The sequence below is a fragment of the Meleagris gallopavo genome, chromosome 6 (genome assembly GCF_000146605.3).
Source record: "Meleagris gallopavo isolate NT-WF06-2002-E0010 breed Aviagen turkey brand Nicholas breeding stock chromosome 6, Turkey_5.1, whole genome shotgun sequence".
NCBI classification, from domain to species: domain Eukaryota; kingdom Metazoa; phylum Chordata; class Aves; order Galliformes; family Phasianidae; genus Meleagris; species Meleagris gallopavo.
This window is the reverse complement of record NC_015016.2, coordinates 406,101-423,301: the sequence shown is the minus strand read 5'-3', so window position 1 is coordinate 423,301 and position 17,201 is coordinate 406,101. Positions and strand designations below refer to the sequence as shown.

The 17,201-nt window shown below is 52.0% G+C and overlaps 1 protein-coding gene across 1 annotated transcript in view; it reads right to left on the bottom strand.

Moving 5' to 3' along the window:
* Nucleotides 1-1,403: 1,403 nt before the first annotated feature.
* The window catches only part of ELP6 (elongator acetyltransferase complex subunit 6), a 21,803-nt gene continuing 6,005 nt past the window's right edge, over nt 1,404-17,201 (bottom strand). Inside the window, exons 2-7 of the mRNA XM_031554013.1 lie at nt 13,891-14,103; nt 12,438-12,508; nt 6,750-6,877; nt 4,897-5,089; nt 2,711-2,857; nt 1,404-2,162 (exon numbers count right to left, since the gene is read on the bottom strand). Of these exons, the coding sequence (XP_031409873.1) occupies nt 2,037-2,162; nt 2,711-2,857; nt 4,897-5,089; nt 6,750-6,877; nt 12,438-12,508; nt 13,891-14,103 (878 nt within the window). The 3' untranslated portion in view covers nt 1,404-2,036. The remainder of the gene's footprint in view (nt 2,163-2,710; nt 2,858-4,896; nt 5,090-6,749; nt 6,878-12,437; nt 12,509-13,890; nt 14,104-17,201) is intronic.

Genomic DNA, 17,201 nt, shown 5'->3' with positions numbered 1-17,201 from the left:
CACGTGGAGCGGGGCTGCGGGAGCGGAGTGCGCGGGGCCGCGGGCAGCTCCGGGAGGAAGGAGAAGAGCGGATCGGGAGGGGGGCCGGGAAGGGCCCCGCAGCAGCAGCCTCAGGGCTTGGAGACAGATCAGGCACGGGTGGGGCAGCAGGATGATGTTTGGGCTTGGCTGTGCCGCTGCCCAGACATCCCGGGTCCCGCTGGAACCGCCGCTGCCCGGCCAAGGCCAGAGGGACCCCGCCTGGTTCATCAACCGCGCTGCTTAAACACGGCCCTGGCTGACAAACAAAGTGCCACTAGCAGCGGTGACCCTGAGCACGCAGATGTTGGCTGTCCCTGCACAAGGCCGCGGTGTTCTGCCCTCGGTTGCATCCCTATTCTTGGCTTTCTCACAGCATCAGCTCTGCAGCAAGGTCTCGCTTCAGCCACGGATGTGCCAAGTTTTGTGGCTCAGCAGAGCTACGAGATCGGCCTCCAGCTTCCACATGCCAAGGGCAGGTGTGGAGATACGGGAAACGCTGGGTTCAGACCTTGCTGCAAACCAGGAGCCACCATGGCTATCAGCAATCACCGCAATCGCTTTTGCTGCGTGGCAGAACTGAGGCATGCTGAAATAGCATCAGCAGCTGCTGCTAGGAAACAGCTCTGAGTGAAGCTGGTTCAGAAAGGCTTTGCTCCTTTGGGCACAGCACTGCTGTGACAACAGCCCAGAGCCTGGGGACACATGGCACGGCTCTGCAACACTCACAGGGCGCCCGTCCCAGGGCTGTGCTGCTCTGAGCCAGCTCCTTGCAGCCTCCAGCAGCTCCTTGCAGCCTCCAGCAGCTCCTTGCTTTGCTGCACACCTCAGTGGCACACAAGCAAAAGCCAGCAGCAGTGAGGTGCGCTCACTGTATCAGTGTACCCATTTCAGAAGAGAGAAAGGAGGGAAACACAGCCCTCGAGCAGGGATGTTTTGGTTTCTGTCTGAGGGGAAGCTCATCACACAGGTACTGCTTCAATCAGACATCACTGCAGGCCATTCCAGGGGAATTCAGGCCGTGCCTTTGGTTGGTGCTGCAGCAGACAGTCACACTGACCAACCCTGATGAGCCCTGCTGCCAAAGGAGCCTCCAGAACAGAGCCCAGGGTTCATCCCAGAGCCCAACACATCTATTCCCTCATCACCACCATCACTGGGATGTTCCTAACAACCTGCTGCAGAACAGAACAGCTACATACTGCCTGTATCCTTTATCTAATTAAAATGAGTGACCACGAGCCCCTAATAACACTTCCTGACAGGAACTGGTAGGTCATAAAGCATCAGTGCTTGTGATCTGGACACACCGATAGATGCAGGCTGATGTGCAAATGTTGCCTGCAGAAGGACAAGCTGGAGAAGTCACACACTGAAGACACACGTGGGCACAGGGGTTTTATATTAAAGGGGGAAAGTAACAAAAAGCAAGGAACCCAAACGAGGCGGCCTCCAAGTCTTACATCAGCAAGGAGAGCAGCTCTATAGAGAGCTGCGTATTGTTTAATTCTGTGTCAACTGGGAGTTGAGCAAATCTCTCCCATGCCAGAGCTGGAAGAAAGGTAAGAATTGCAACACGTTCCCAAGCCATCCCTGCCTCCGCCCTCTCTGTGTCATCTCTTTAAATGCCAGGGTGGAGCAGCCAAACACAACCGGAAAAGGTGAGGCATGCCCAGCCCTCAAGGCATGCCCCCTGCCTGTGTGGACCTGCTCCAAGGCACATCCACGTCAGTTGGTGCTGTTCTTTGCGGCCTTGTGTGTTGGGAACAGGCTGGGATGACAAAGGGATGCAGCAAGCTGTCGGCAAGCTGATGCCCTTGTCTGCATGCAGTTCAAGATGCTTTTAAGCTTCCCTCCTAGGCCAGATTGCTGCACAGCTCCTGGAAGGCACTGAGGAAGCAGGCAGGCTGGTTTTGCAGTGTGTCCGATCTACAGGTACCAATCTGTAGGTTCCCACCCATCAGTACCAGTTCTCCTTGTGCTGCAGTGCTCTCACAGCTCTGTGTGGTATCACTGCATCACAGGACAGCAGCTGACAGCCCTCTAGCAAAAAAGGTGACATTCTTGTCCTGGATCTTGTATTGGTAGATCTGGATGACGTCCTTCTCTGTTGACTCCAAGGACAGTCTCTTAATTATTTTAATCTGCAAATGGAAAGGAACAGGAATGTCATCCCTTGGTTTGCCACAGTCACAGCATCCTCACCCCCTGTCCCTCCATGCTACCATTACAAAACCACTGTTACAGAAACATCACGCAGTGCTGCAGGCAGTCTCACCCTCGTGGCAGCCCCCAGCATCACAGCTGCAACCCCAGCCCAGGAGAAATGACCACAGGTACGGCCAGGATCCATATATGTGGTGGTTTGGGGAAGCTTCCCAAGAACCAGATATTATTCCTGTGCCACCACCTCGGTGGAGGACACAGCCTGCACTGTGATGCTGCGTAAACCTCACCCATCCTCCAGGAATGGGAAGTTTGCAGGATGTCACTGAAACATCCCCAGATAAATCCTGCAGGAGCCTGGGTGTCCTAGCAGGTCCCAGTGACTGCAGCAAGGCTGTGTTAGTCCTTAGCCATGCTGCACACCAGGCTAATCCTGGGCTGTAGGAATGACAGAGCATCCTACAGGGCAGACAGAGCACGTCTCCACACAGCGTGACATTGTGTGTGACACTGCCACGTGCCTTACCTCCCCATGAACATCCTTGCAGAAGCCAGTTGCCAGCCCCTCCACCCACAGGATCAGGTTGCTGTGATGGCACAGGGAGGTCACCACCAGCTTGTTCTCCTCGTCTTCTGAATCCTCGCTGCCATGAACCAGCACCACAATGTTCCCCTGCAACGACAGCAGCTGACAGTGCTGAGCCTCTCGTTGGCTCCAACCCACTCCAGGTGAGGACAGGCAGGGAGCAACAGGAGCTTGTCCGAGTGCCCTGCTAGTAAAGCCACTTAGACATTTGCCAGCGTGCCAGCTGGTGCTTAACTGAAACCCACTGGGAAAATAAACATGAGGTATATATCATAGAATCACAGAACGACTTTGGTTAGAAGGGACCTTAAAGCCCACCCTTTTCCAACCCCTACAGTGAGCTGCCCTCCCATCTCAGCTTGCTCAAGGCCCAGCCAAGGTTTCAGGCACCTCCAGGGATGGGACACCCCCACTTCTCTGGCAGCAGTGCCAGGGCCTCACTGCCCCCTGAGTAGTTTACCCCTAACATCTAATCTAAATCTCCCTTCTTTTAGTTTAAAGCCATTTCCCCTTTCTTCTCCCTATCTGCCTATGTAAAAAGTCTCTCTCCCTTCTGTTCATAAGCTCCCTTTAAGCACTGGAAGGCTGCAGTGAGGTCCTCCCTTGAGCCTTCTCTTCCCCAGGCTGAACAACCCCAGCTCCCTCAGCCCGTCCTTATAGGGGAGATGCTTCATTCTCTGAGCATCTTCATAGCCTCCTTTGGACCCTCTCCAACAGCTCTGCATCTTTCTGGGTTGGGATCCCAGCTCTGCACGCAGATGGGGTCCCATGAGGGCAGAGCAGAGGGGACAATCCCCTCCCTGCCCACTGCCACCCCTCTGTTGATGCAGCCCAGGACACTGTTGGCATTCTGGGCTGTTTGAGTGCACACTGCTGCCTCGTGTTGAGCTTTGTACCACCAGAACCCCCAAGTCCTTCTCTACAGGGCTGCTCTCTGTGAGTTCTCCCATCCATACTTATATCTGGGACTGCCCTGACCCAAGGACAGCACCTTGCACTGGGCCTTTGTGAAGATATACACACATCTCTGAAATAGCTTGGTGTGTATGTATATATATGCATACACACAAACACACACATCTGTAGTGTATGCATACGTATCTAGCCTAAAAATACATGGAGCCTTTGTTACAAGACAGCCATCTAGTTAAACCTGTCTGTCAGGCCATGCAGACAGCAGCTCTCGGGATGAATTCAGAACAGCTAAATAAAGACACAGCCGAGCGGCTGCAGCCAGAGCTGTGCTTCCAAACCTTCCCAGCTCCTGAAGAGCTCCCCAGAGCAACACCACCACCATTAACCATATCCCAGGAGCCTCTGCCTCAGCACAGGCAGCTCACTATGGACTTAAAATAACATCCAATTCTCAAACAACTAAAATGTACTTTAAAGCTTCAGAACATCTTAGACAGAAATAGAAACATGTTAGCAAAATTTACCGTTTTTTTTTTCCAGCTGCTCTGGTGGTAAGCATTCCCAGCAAGCAGAACATCCCCTGTCAGCATTTATAGCTCAAACACCCCAGCAACATGTGAAGTGCAGGGTAGCAAAACTTGACACCATCTACATTATTTCTCACTCAAGCAAAGAGAGAAGTGGCTAGGGTGGTGCATGCTGCAGTGTAAACAGCAAAGGATGGATGTGATTAATGAATTTTGGCTGTGATGCTTCCAGAAGCGAGCACATCGCCAGGGAGATTGTTGTAGAACTGCCACATTGTCACACGCCCTTAGAAAGCAGCTGGTGCAAAACTGCTGGAAGCAGAGAGCCACGTTCCCTCCACCCCAGGAGCTGAGCAGCCCTTCAGCTATGTCCCCTGCTCATCAGCCCCTTGTCACCTTAGAAATGTTTCCTCCTACATGCACACAAACACAGCTGTGAGCAGACATCTCTGAAGTGTCACAGCTTGAAAAAAGCAGTGTGTTCCACCCCAAAGTCCTGTGCTACTCAGCACCTCCTGGAAACCAGCTGCAAAGGGTACCCTGGGGACTAACGCAACTCCTCAGGAACGGCCCTGGAGTGAAGATTTGAACTTCCTGCAGAGACAAAGCCTTCTGCAATTCTATTGCGCACAGGGGAACAAAGAGAAAGCCAGGCTTTGCTTTTGTGTGCAGAGGGAGCGGTACCTTGAGCTGAGAGCACACCACCATTCTGCAGTAGTGGATGAAGTCCAGCACGTCCACTGGCGCAGCACCCAGGCTGAGCAGCACACTGAGATCATCCACCAGCAGCACCCGGCCCTTCCAGCAGTCACTGTCAGTGGGAGTCAGGGACGTCCGGACAAAGTCAAACAGGTCTTTGAGGTTGGAAACACTCCCACTGGAAGGGAAAGAGGAGATCTCGAGGGGCTGTGATCACCCAGATCACAGAATCACAGAATGGCTGGGTTGGAAGGACCTCAAGGATCACGAAGCTCCAACCCCCCACCAACGCAGGGCCACCAACATCCACATCTCACAGCAGCCCAGGCTGCCCAGGGCCCCATCCAACCTGGCCTTGAACACCTCCAGGGATGGACGGGGATCCACAGCCTCTCTGGGCAGCTGTTCCAGCACCTCCCCACTCTCACACCAAACAACTTCCCCCTCACATCCAACTGAAAATCTGCCCTCCCTCACCTTCCAACCATTCCCCTGTCCTGCTGTTATCTCCCCTTTCCAAGAGCTGACTCCCCTCCTGTTTTAAGGCTCCCTTGAGGTCCTGCAGGCTGCACTGAGGTCACCCCGCAGCTTCTCTTCTCCAGGCTGAACAAGCCCAGCTCCCTCAGCCTGGCTTTGTAGGGAGGTGCTGCAGCCCTCTGAGCATCTTTGTGGCTCCTCTGGACCTGATGTCCCACTGAGCATCACTGACCCAACAAAGGCAATGCCAGCCTGCAGCACCCCTACAGCCATGACATCCCTCAGAATCATAGAATGGTTGGGCTGCAAGGGACCTGAAAGACCATCTATTTCCAAACCCTGTCATGGACTGCTTGCCCCCAACCAGATCAGGCTGCCCAGGGCCCCATCCAGCCTTGCCTTAAGTGCTGCCAGGGATGGATGGGGCACCCACTGTGTGCCAGGACTCACTGCCCTCTGGTTAAAGAACCTCTCCTAATACCTAACCTAGATCTTCCAGATTCAGAGGTTACCTGCAGTCAATGCTCCTTGCTTGTGTGTGCATGGGGAAATCCTCATACCTTGCTAAAGGGATATGCCATGCTGCAGCAACACCCACAAACCACATCCCAAAAATTATGGGATCCCACAGCACAGGGCCTTACAAGGCTTCACTGCCTGCCCTGAGCCTCTCCTCTAGTATGCTCCCCTCAAGGCAGTTACCTTTCAGGTGCTCTCAGTGCATTTTGCTCCCCCACACGCTGACCCCACAGCACTTTCCACATGCCCACCATCCCTCAGCAGGGAGTCCCCTGCCTGAAAGGGCACCAAGTTCGTTGCTCTTGCTTTGTGTGTGTGCTGCTGTTCCTTCATGACAGGGGGGAGTGACTTCTCTCCTCCATGCAGGGTTTGATACACTTTTATCAAGTCGTCAGGAACATGGAAAAGTGAAGTGGGCACAAAAATGAAGATGGCTAGATCAGCACTGTGCTCTAACAGCTTGGATGGAGTTTTATTTGAGACAAGCCTGCTGAGAGCTGGAATAATTTTTCTGTAGCCCTGTAACACACTAAGCAATGAGGATGGGGCTAGAAATTGCTCCAAAATGCTGAAGAGGACAGAACCCCTCCCTGAGCAGCAGAGAGGGGCAGGGAAGGACAAGCACAGAGACATGCACGGTTTGGTATTTCCCTCATCATGCGCAGTGCACATCTGCTGAGCCCTTGGGCCCTGCAGGGAAGCTGAAAAGGGGCCTGACCTCAGTTCATGCTGTTCTTTGCGTTGGGTGTAGGGGCAGGAGATGTGAGAACCTAGAGGTGAAATGCTCAGCATGCTCAGCCCCAGCAGAACAACCTCTGCCTCCTCCAGCTGGATGGGTTTACCTTATAAACTGAAGAGGACTGGGCTGTCCTGACCGCTCCTCCTCCCCAAACACGAGGTCAAGGCAGGACTTGAGGCCTTCCAAAAAGACAAGCTGTCCCCGTTCCTTGGCAGCTGTCAGACTGACCCCCTAGAGAGAGGAAAACATTATGTTGCAGAGCAAACAGCTTTGGAGAAAGGGTGCAAACAGAACCAAGCGGATCAACAGACTATTTTTATATCAAGTCCCATCAAAATGTGCTAATAAAGTCACTGCCTGAATGTCTCCTGCACAGTGGCTGTAAAAGGAGAAAAAACAGACGGGAGGTTTAGGTTGGATATGAGGAGGAAGTTTTTCCCCCAGAGGGTGGTGAGGCACTGGCACAGGTTGCCCAAGGAGGCTGTGGATGCCCCAACCCTGCAGGCATCCAAGGCCAGGCTGGATGTGGCTCTGGGCAGCCTGGGCTGCTGGTTGGTGACCTGCACACAGCAGGGGGTTGGAACTGATGAGCACTGTGGGCCTTTGCAACCCAGGCCATTCTATGAGTCTATGAAAAACAAGCACTGGCATCTGGAGTGCTCAAATGAACTGGAATCACTCCTGGGAAGACAGCAGCATCATTGCTGCCCAGTAGGAGAGAATAATTCTTACTCAGAGTCAGGGAGAATATAGGCATGGGGTATTAGCAGGGAGCAATTTCTTCATCTTCCTTTCTTGGCAGGTGAAAGCTAATGGTTTTTTTATCTTCACATCACAGATGTGGCAATACTGACAGCCTGGCACTGGCAGCTCCTCAGCACAGCCCACGCACACGAGCAAGGTGCGGTCTGGAAGAGGCCAAGGCCAGGCACTGACACCCACACAGCACAGCTCCCAGGGAAAGCAGCCTCAGCCCTCTGGGGAAGGAAGAGGGACCATCAGCATCCACCTGGGGCCAAGATCTCACAGAATCATACAATCATTCAGGTTGGAAAAGATCTCTGAGATGACCGAGTTCAACCCCAGCCCATCCCCACCGTGCCCACTGACCTGTCATCACATGCCTCATCCCCACGGTTCTTGAACACTCCAGAGACAGCGACTCCACCACCTCCCTGGGCAGCCTGTGCCAACCTCCTGCTTTACCTCCAGAGCCAAGCACTGGGCACATCCAGCTCCAGCAACTCCAGAAAGCCCTGGCAGAGCTGCAGCAGATTCATACAGAAGATCCCAAATGGAGACTCCCAGCTGGAGACACAGTTCACAAAACAGCTCCTCGTCCTTTTTCTGTTTTTTTTAATCATCAAGGGCAACTTTGGGCAATTGTGTTGTTCCTTAGCTAACTGGTAACTGCACCAGTTCGGTTTTTTGGAGAAAATCTAGTACTTTGTGCAACCACAAAGATATGTCACACAGCTCACCGTGGTCAAGCTGCCAGTTTCCCTGTGGGAAGAAGCATGAGTTTGCTTGGCTGTGCAGTGTGGGCTGCTTCCCACATTTCACAACGGGACTGTAATCTCCTCAAATGGAGCTCAAATGGAGCGTTAGCACAAAGCCTCTGGAAATGGGGCTGTTGTGCAAGGCAGCAGGTAGTTGGCCAAAATGGCAAGACGTGGTTAATAAAGAGTTCAGGAAGCTTTGGCTCAATGCAGGATTGCTCAAGAGGCAAAACTAGGGAGGCAGAGGCTGGGAAGCAGGCTGTGAGCACCCGATGGAGCTCTGCACATCCCTGTTCACTGCAGGGGAGCGGGACCAGGTGGCCTTTCCAACTCAAATGGCTCCACCATTCTAACCAGAAACAAGGATCCTGAGAGAGCAGTTCACACATCCACTGGGACAGGGATCCCTGCAGGTGGGCAGAGTTGGTACCAGCCCAACTCCCCTCTGTAAAGGCTCCAGAAGTTTTCCAAGTGTTCCCCAGCCCCACGACACACACAGAAGAGATGCAGCAAAGCCACACGTCCACTTCTGCCTCCCAATTCCCACCCCATGTCCCACCTGCCAGACCCTCCTGTTACTCTGACATCAACCCATAAGAGCCAGCATTTCACCTCCTCCTTCTCCTTTTTTTTTTTAATTCTTAGTAGATTGGAAAGCTACAGCCCAGACATCTAATCAGTGCCATATACCTACACGAGGCTGCTTTGGGAGCGTGGCATTTCCACACAAGCACCTCAAGAGAGAGAAGGTCTGAGCAGATAAGGAAGAGGTCCCTTCCAGAAGATTAACCCCCAGCTCCTGCAAGGCTTATCAGTGGCCACGTTTGTTGCTGAGGATAGGAATGACAGATTTACACCACATTTCTTCTCTTCGCTGAAACTCTCAGGGGAGCATCCGTCAGGGTGTGTGGGCTTCAGGCACAGGAATTCAGCTTCTGCAGGTGATAATTACCCACTAAAATGCTGATGGGAAGCAGGGCAGGAGTGCAGAGCTAGGACTAGCCTCTTAGGCAATAATAAGCCCACACCACGGAAAAAATTCCTCGCCAAGAACAGAAGAGCTTTATGCAGCAGGAATGTGGAACAGCTGGCAAATACCTGACATGCCACAAAGCAGGGCTGTGCTGCAGGGCAGCTGCAGGAACAGGCTCAATGATCCCCTGTTGGACGTCTGGAGTTCATGGGACTCAGGCTCATGGTTAAGTGCTTTGCCAAAGCAGCACCTGAAGTCACTCTTCATGCTGGTCACTCAGAAGTGGAGTTTTGCTTTGCTCTGTGCACATGCAAACTGTGTACTTCAGAGAGAATGGCTCAGGTCAGAATGGACTTCAAAAGAGCATTTAGTTCCAAGCTCCCAGCTCAACTGTTTCCTTAGCAGAGCAGCAAGGAACCATCATCTCCTCCTTGAAACACTTGGCAGCTCAGCGCTAGAACGGCAGGGCCTGCCTGGACAACAGAGGAAAGCCCCAGGACAGCTCAAAGGTGATGGAAAAAGTACCCAAAATAGCCAATAGCATCTGCTTGAGTGCCAGCAGGATCAGAGACACTAAAACGTCCTTGCTGCAGGGCCACAGTGCCAAGCAGCGTGCATTACCAACCCTGAAAGCCCTCATTATCTCACAGCACCGCGCTCCATCACCACACAGACATTATCTCTGGCAATCTGTCACTCATCGATCCAGCCCAGAAATGCCTCTGAGATTGCAGTCTGGGGAGATTGGAACCAAGAGCTTCCCAACAAGGCACAGCTGCAGACCTGCAACGCTGCCGGGCAGGCAGCACCGGGTCCCACGTTCCTTAAAACCAAACCTGCTGCTTGCTGTCGGCCAGTTCATAACGGAAAGCAAAATATCTGCAGGAGGGAAGGAATAATGGAGCGTGTGGGGCAGCTCCATTAGCTCCAACAGCAAATGGCACCGCGGTACAAAGTGCGACAGTCTGTGATCAGGCACTCATCCAAGGTCTCCTCTCCAGCACGTGTACCCTCAGGGGACAGCAGGGGCGAGCAGGCAACGTCCTCGGGTCTGCAACCTCAGCGCTGGGAATGGGGAGCAGGCAAGAGGGAGGCCACATGGAAATAAATATGCTTTTCCTTTAAAACAAATCAAACCTTGTACAAGTGAGAGTGGGAACACCAACTGGTAGGCTGCCCTCGTGTCGTTAGTCCTGCTGCAGTTCTCTAGAAGGTCACGACAAACAATGTTAACATTAACTGTCCCTTAAAATTAAGTGTGGATCCTCATGAAGGGTGGAATTTGAAAAAAAAGGAAGTGTGAAGACAGTACTGTGAGACAGCACAGGCACAAAATTCCAGGGAAATTGCATTTGGCTAAGCTGCAAGGGACTGGTGAGACCTGGCAGCGCTGCTGGGAAGCAGCAACACCACCAGGTGCTACAAGGACTGCAAGGTAGCATTAAAAACCCGCGTCATACTTCAGCAGCACACTCCCTGGGGAGGTCAGAGCACGCTTTCCAGCCTGGCACTGAGATCTGTGGGCACTGTGGTAGAAAAGAGTCAATCTTAGAACCACAGACTGGTTTGAGTTGGAAAGCACCTTAAAGCCCACTGGGCCCCAATCCTTGCCAGGAGCATCTCCCACAGCCCAGGTGCTCACAGCTCACAGCCCAGCTTTGGGCATCGCCGGCTCGTTGGACTGCAGTCCTTCATTAGCACATAACCTTCTGCTAGAAGGGAATGTTATGGGAGATTAACCCACGGAGCTGATACTGTAGCTCAGTGGCCTTTTCCAACAGATCTGTCCTCCTACAGCTCATCTGGCCAACGCAGTGAGCCCAGGTCCACAGCTTCCCAGTGAGGAAGAGGACTAGGCAGGGACCAGCTGGGTGTTTGCAGCACGCAGCACCTAACAGCAGCACAGCTCAGCTCACAGCAGTGCCTGAGAGCAGGGCTTGCTGCTACAGTGACATCTCAGCCGCCTCCAGCAGGCATCTACAGCACAGTCACACTGTAAAGAGAGACAACTCCCATCATCAAGTCTCCAATCATAAACAGGCCTGAGTGAAACTACTCTAAGTAACACCCTAACTGAGCCTGACACGTTCATTTGGGAAAAGGGCTAAAGCAAAGGCAAGTTCTTACAGAAATGCAGATATAAATAAGTGACGGTACGGCCACTGACTGCTCAGGAAGAATTCACACCAATCACACACACAGACCTGCAAAGTTATAATGTAAGAGTGATTCAGAGACCTGAAACCAACAGGACAGGGTCAGCTCACTGCTGTAGGCAAATGTAATCTCTTCCCTCTACTCCCCTGAGCAAACTGCATTGTTCTTCTTATCACTCCTTCACAAGAGTAATCTTTGTGTTGGAAGCATCAGACAGCAAAGCACTTTGCTTTGCATTGCACATGTGCTCCAGCTAATCCTTCTGTTCTCTCACTTCTCAGACTCTCCCACGAGAGAGATGACACCACCACCTATTAAAAGCACACACTGGAGCTGTGTAATGGGAAATTTCACCATCTTAAGAAACAAACCAACAAATATGATTCTGCTTTTAGTGCAGCCAAGGTTCCCACACTGAACAGCTGAATCTCCAACCCACATTTCTTCCTCTGGGAAATGCTCTGCAGGGGAAATGCATGCTCAATACCTGACCAAGAGTTAAAGCTTCACATCAAAATGCTGTTTGCTCAGTCCATCTTAGTTAACTTAAGTCTGAGCCCTCAGGCTGTTTATCTCCTCCTAAAAGAAGGTGAAAACTGAGTATTAAAAATAAAACCAGCTGTCTAGCAAGTACCAAAACCCATCCCACATTTAGAGTGGGAAATGCACCATGACTGCACCTGGTTCCTCAGTACCTTCTCTGTAAGCTGAAGCACTGCTGAGATTCCCAGCAGAACAGAGCAGGGAGGGTCAATGCAATCCCTTCAGCTCTGGGAGGTCACCTGGATTCCACACCCAGAGCATTCCACAGCTGTAAGAGAGCATTCCACAAAAGCTGAGAGATGCATTTCAACCCACAGGTGAGAGGGTTGCTCTGACACTGGGAATGGCCTTGCCTCCTTGGTTCTTAGTGTCCTCATTTTGTGGTACATGTAATCCTTCCCTGACTTGCCGTAGGAAGGAAATTGGTGCTTGTGGCTTCTCAGATGGTCAAACCCGTGTCTTTGCCCAGAGGCCAAAAGCAGCACACAGGCATCCTTCTGAATGTACCTGGACACAGATACCAGAGGGCTTTCCTCCCCAGAGCACTACTGAAACTGCATCCACAGGTGTGGGCTTGTCTACGGGGCCTGCAGTTACCAACCTGTGCCAGGAGACTTACCAGCTTCTGTGCTACAATGTTATAGTGACTGAAGGACTGGACCAGGGCCAGGAAGCAAACCTTACAGCCAGCTGGGGAAGAAGACAAAAGACACATTGTTATTATTTCACTTGTAAACTGCCATTATTGCAGCACATAAATCACAGCAGTCAGGCTATAAACCTGCCTGCAAAGGCCTTGAAGGGAGGAAGGTGTAGGCAGCCTCTCACTTGCTCATAGCTTGGAACCGAATAGAATGGCTTTCCATTCTTGCCTTTCTTTGAGCTTTCCAATTTAGTGAAAGTTGTAGGCAGGTTAAAAATAAACAGAAGCAACAAGAAAGAGATGACAAAGAAAAATTAGAAAGCCTCTTTTCTGTCCCATTCCATTCTGCCCAGGGGTCTCCCTGGATTGTTTGTTGGTACAACTGCAAGGAGGCCAACGGTCGACCATGACATGAATTACTGAAATCACAGGCATGCCAAGAGTCCCTGTTTTGGCTCTCACAGGGCAAGTGACCTTATCTGCAAACACACACAGAACCAGCAATTTTCACAAAGATATCTCAATAGAACATGATTTTGGAAAACCCGGCGCGTGACAACCTGGCCTTGTGCTTTGGTTCAGACCCAAAGCAGTGCAGCCAGAGCGCAGGACACAGATTACAAGTGGCAAGGTCTGTGGCCCCAGATTACAAGCGGCAAGGTCTGCGGTGCCAGCTGGGCCTTCCCAAATGTTTTTAGCACCAGCTGGGCACTGGGTCAAGGGCAGGATGGTGCTGAAGGTCAGCGTGGCAGGCTGTAAAGGAGCACTGCCCCCTGACCGGCTCCCGCTGCTCGCTCCCTGCTCAGCGCATGCCTTCCTGCGGCGCCTCTCTGTTCAGCAAACCAAGTAAACAAACCTTAAAAATGAGTGAAGCTGCAGCTGAGGAGGTGGCAGTTATGGGGGGAGCACACACAGCACTCTGAGCTAAATTTCAGTCTGAACAGGTTTACTAGCAGAGAACCGGAGGAGTCCATGAGTCGGGCGTCTGCTCTACAGAGGCTGATAGGTTATTCAGGGCTGGAAGGTTAGCAGCAAAGCAATTAGGCAGCTTGCCAGCAAATCTATTTGTTTGTTTGTTTACTCACTGCTATCTTATCTATCTGCCAGTTGTTCCTGATAGTTACAAAATGTTGTGCAATGTTCAGTAACAAAGGACCCACACATGGCAGCTCTCCCTCAGATGCCCAGGTGATTTACGGCCTTCACTGCACCAGTGACATCACTGCACAGAGATGAAGGGCCCGAGAGCAAGGCCTAGGAACAAGTCAGGACTGGGAGCCAGAAACCCTGACACCAGTTCCCTGCACTGATGGGAGGATGCCCTGCTCTCTGCAGAATCAGCTCTTGCAGAAACACTTCATGGAGAAGGAACTTCCAAGGAGCAGGTGAAGACAAATCCCTGCCCCGCAGAGTCCTGCTGCTCACCCACCTCTGAGGTAGAAGGAGAGGAAGTGGTGCACCAAGAAGCTGCCATCCGTTCTGCTGTCTCGCAGCAGTGTGAATTTACCCTGGAAAAGAAGCAGCAAAGAAACTTTAAAGTGGGTTAAGATGAGGCTATGAACAGCTCCTGGCTCTGTGCCTTGGGAGACGATGCCTGCTGCCAGGGAAGGCTCTGCAGGTACAGAAGTTGGACTCGATGATACTTATGGGTCTCTTCCAACTCGATATTCCATAATTCTATGACATCAGAGGAGGAAGGGCACAGGCAGCACCTCAGCCACCATCCAGGCTCACTGAGACATGCCATGTTCAGAGCAGAAAGCCTCAGCATCTCAATGTGTTTACAGGAGCAGAACACTGCACAAAGCACACTACTTTGTTTTGATCAGGCAGGAAATGAATTCGGTTCATCAGTGCACACTTGTTATCAGTACTAGACTCATCAAGGCATTTGTTTCCATTAAAATTTTAGTTGAGATTTTCCTCTAATCAGTACAAAACATAAATGGGTCGCTTTTAATCACTAAACTTATCATTGCATTTTTTTTTCGATCTATTACAAGGAAAAAAAAAAAAGCTCTTTGCAACAACAAGCAATCTGCCCATAGGTGATTTGTAAGGCATCTATCAGTTAACACCCCGATGCATAACGTGTAGTAGAGTGGTGCTAACAGAATGGCAAATATTCAGTACGTCTGCAGGGAATGCAAAATGAAGTTTAGGGTACAGAAATGCTGCTCTGCCCCAGCCAGAGAGAGCACCTTCCCACCCAAAGCAGAATGGAGGCACCACACAGTGAGAGGCTCACAGGGATGTCAGTACTGTAAGCCTAGAGTGGTCTCTGGGTTGGAATAGCACACGCTCCTCATTTCTGTGTTCAGCTCCTCCACGAGCTCCTCTCATCCCCTTGGACTCTCCTCCTGCACGCAGTGAGTCTGAATGCAGCCCCACATCCCCTCCTCACGCACAGCAAAGTGAAGCCTGCCTGCTTAGAAGGCTCTGCACTCTGCTACCACATGCTGCGCAGGACTCGGGGGGATGCTGTCATGGAGTGCACATGTTATTTACCTCCTTCAGAACTTCCAGTGATTGACCTTCAGTCTCAATGATTCTCACTCTGCTGTCGCACTGCAGCTGCTTAGTACTCAAAACTCTCCATTTCTGACGTTTCCATGCCCAGCTAGTGATAGAAATGTCTGAACCGTGCACCTCCTGCACTGCTGGCTTTGCACCCACAACTCCTGGGAATACTGGAGTTCTGCCTGCCTTTCACCCAGTCTGCACACCCTTCCCGAGCCCAGGAAGCTACTGCTCAGCATGTATGTAGCACTTCAAGGGAAAGACTCCTGCAGTGTCTTCTTCTGTCTGCCCAGCCTGTTCCCTCTGCACTCCGCTTTCACACTCTGTCCACCTGCAGGCTACAGAGCAGAAGCTGCAGCTACGTGTTAGAAACTGCCAACGCTGACTGGCAGGGCAGCGGCAGGAGTGACAGCATTTGGTGGTGTCATGTCAGTACACCCACACAGGCAGCAGCTTCTTCCACCTACCAGCCCTGCAGTCAGTTCTTTGAAAAATCACAGAACTGTAGAATCATCACGTTTGGAAACGGCCTTTAAGACCACTGTGTCCAACTGTCAGCTCACCCCCACCATGCCCACTGAGCATGCCCCCAAGTGCCACATCTCTATGGCCCCTGACCACCTCCAGGGATGGTGATTCCACCACCTCCCTAGGAACCGTGCCAGTGCCTAAGCATTCTTTTCAGAGGAGAAATTTTTCCTAATATCCAACGTGAAATGGCACAGGCTTAACCACAGACATGCAGAAACGGTATGGCAGAGATGGGAAAAGGAGACCTGCAAAGGGCTGATGCTTTTTAAGAATGATTTCTGGCCTGCATTGGTAGCCTAGGAGTAGCAGGATGTCCAAGTGGGTGGATAGAATTCCATGTCCTCAGTTGATGGAAGGAGGAAAGAGCCAACACAAATCTGAGTCTTTGGTTCAGCACTGCTTCCAGGTTCTGCCCACGCTGCCACATCAAAACTCAGGATTTTGAGGCATAACCTCCTTCTGCTCTGCTGAATTCCCATCCTGCACCTGCGTTCATTGAGTCCATCTGCTGGCGTCACACAGCATTATCTAACAATGAAACCCTATATCTGAGAGCGGTGTCCCAATGCTCCATGAGCTCCAGCAGCGCAGGGCTGTGCCTGCTGCCCTGGGGAGCTCCATGCCCACCATCCTGTGGGGCACAGCCTTTCCCTCACCTCCCCCTCCACCCAATAGCTCCATGCCATTTCCTTGGGTCCTGTTGCTGTCATAGAGAGCAGAGCTGCCCCTCTGCTCCCTGTGAGGATCTGTAGAGCCATGAGGAGCTGTAGGGCACCATGAGGCCTCACCTCAGCCTCATCTACTCTGGGCTGAACGCAAGATGTAATGGCCTCAGGCTGCGCCAGGGGACGATCAGGTTGGATACTGGGAGCAATTTCTTCTCCAAAGAGCATATGGTTGATGGCACAGCTGCCCAGGGGTGGGAGATCACCATCCCCAGAGGTGTTCAAGAACTGTGGGGATGCAGCACTGGAGGACGTGGGCAGTGGGCATGGTGGGGATGCTGGACATGATGATCTTAGAAGTCTTTTCCAAACTTAATGACTATGGGACTCTAAGCTCAGGGACTTCACATGTTCTCTCCCCAAAGCCCTCACTCTGTCAGGATGTGGGGTGACAGACCCCAAGCACCCCATGGGAGCTATGGGGAACTCCATGGGTTCTGCAGCTGTACAAAACCAAACGGCCACTCCAAATATACAATTTTATTGCCTAACATAGCATATATCAGGAAATACATCCCGTTCTCTGTAACGTGGATGGTGGAGGTGTTTTCTTAACGTTTGACCCAAACATGTCACGGCTCCACACGGAGCTCAGCCACCACAGCTCAGCACCAAAACTGTGGAGACAAAATACTTCCATGCAGCTTCCTAAAGGAACAGAAACTTTTTCTGCCCAGAGATGCGGCGGATGCTCCATCCCTGCAGACTTCCAAGGCTGGATCAGGCCCAGGACAACCTGATGGAGCTGTGCTGTCCCTGTGCATGGCAGGGGAGCTGGACTAGATGGCCTTCACAGCTCCTATGCAGCTCTAAGGGTTCTCCCCGGAGGGGCAACGCTTTCACATCCCCTCCTTTTGCTCCGTCCGCCTCACAGATCCCAGCGAGCTCTGTGAAGGGACGTTCTCTCCTCATGGCGCCATGGCCGCAGCCCGTCCGTACTACAACTCCCGGCGTGCCCCGCGCC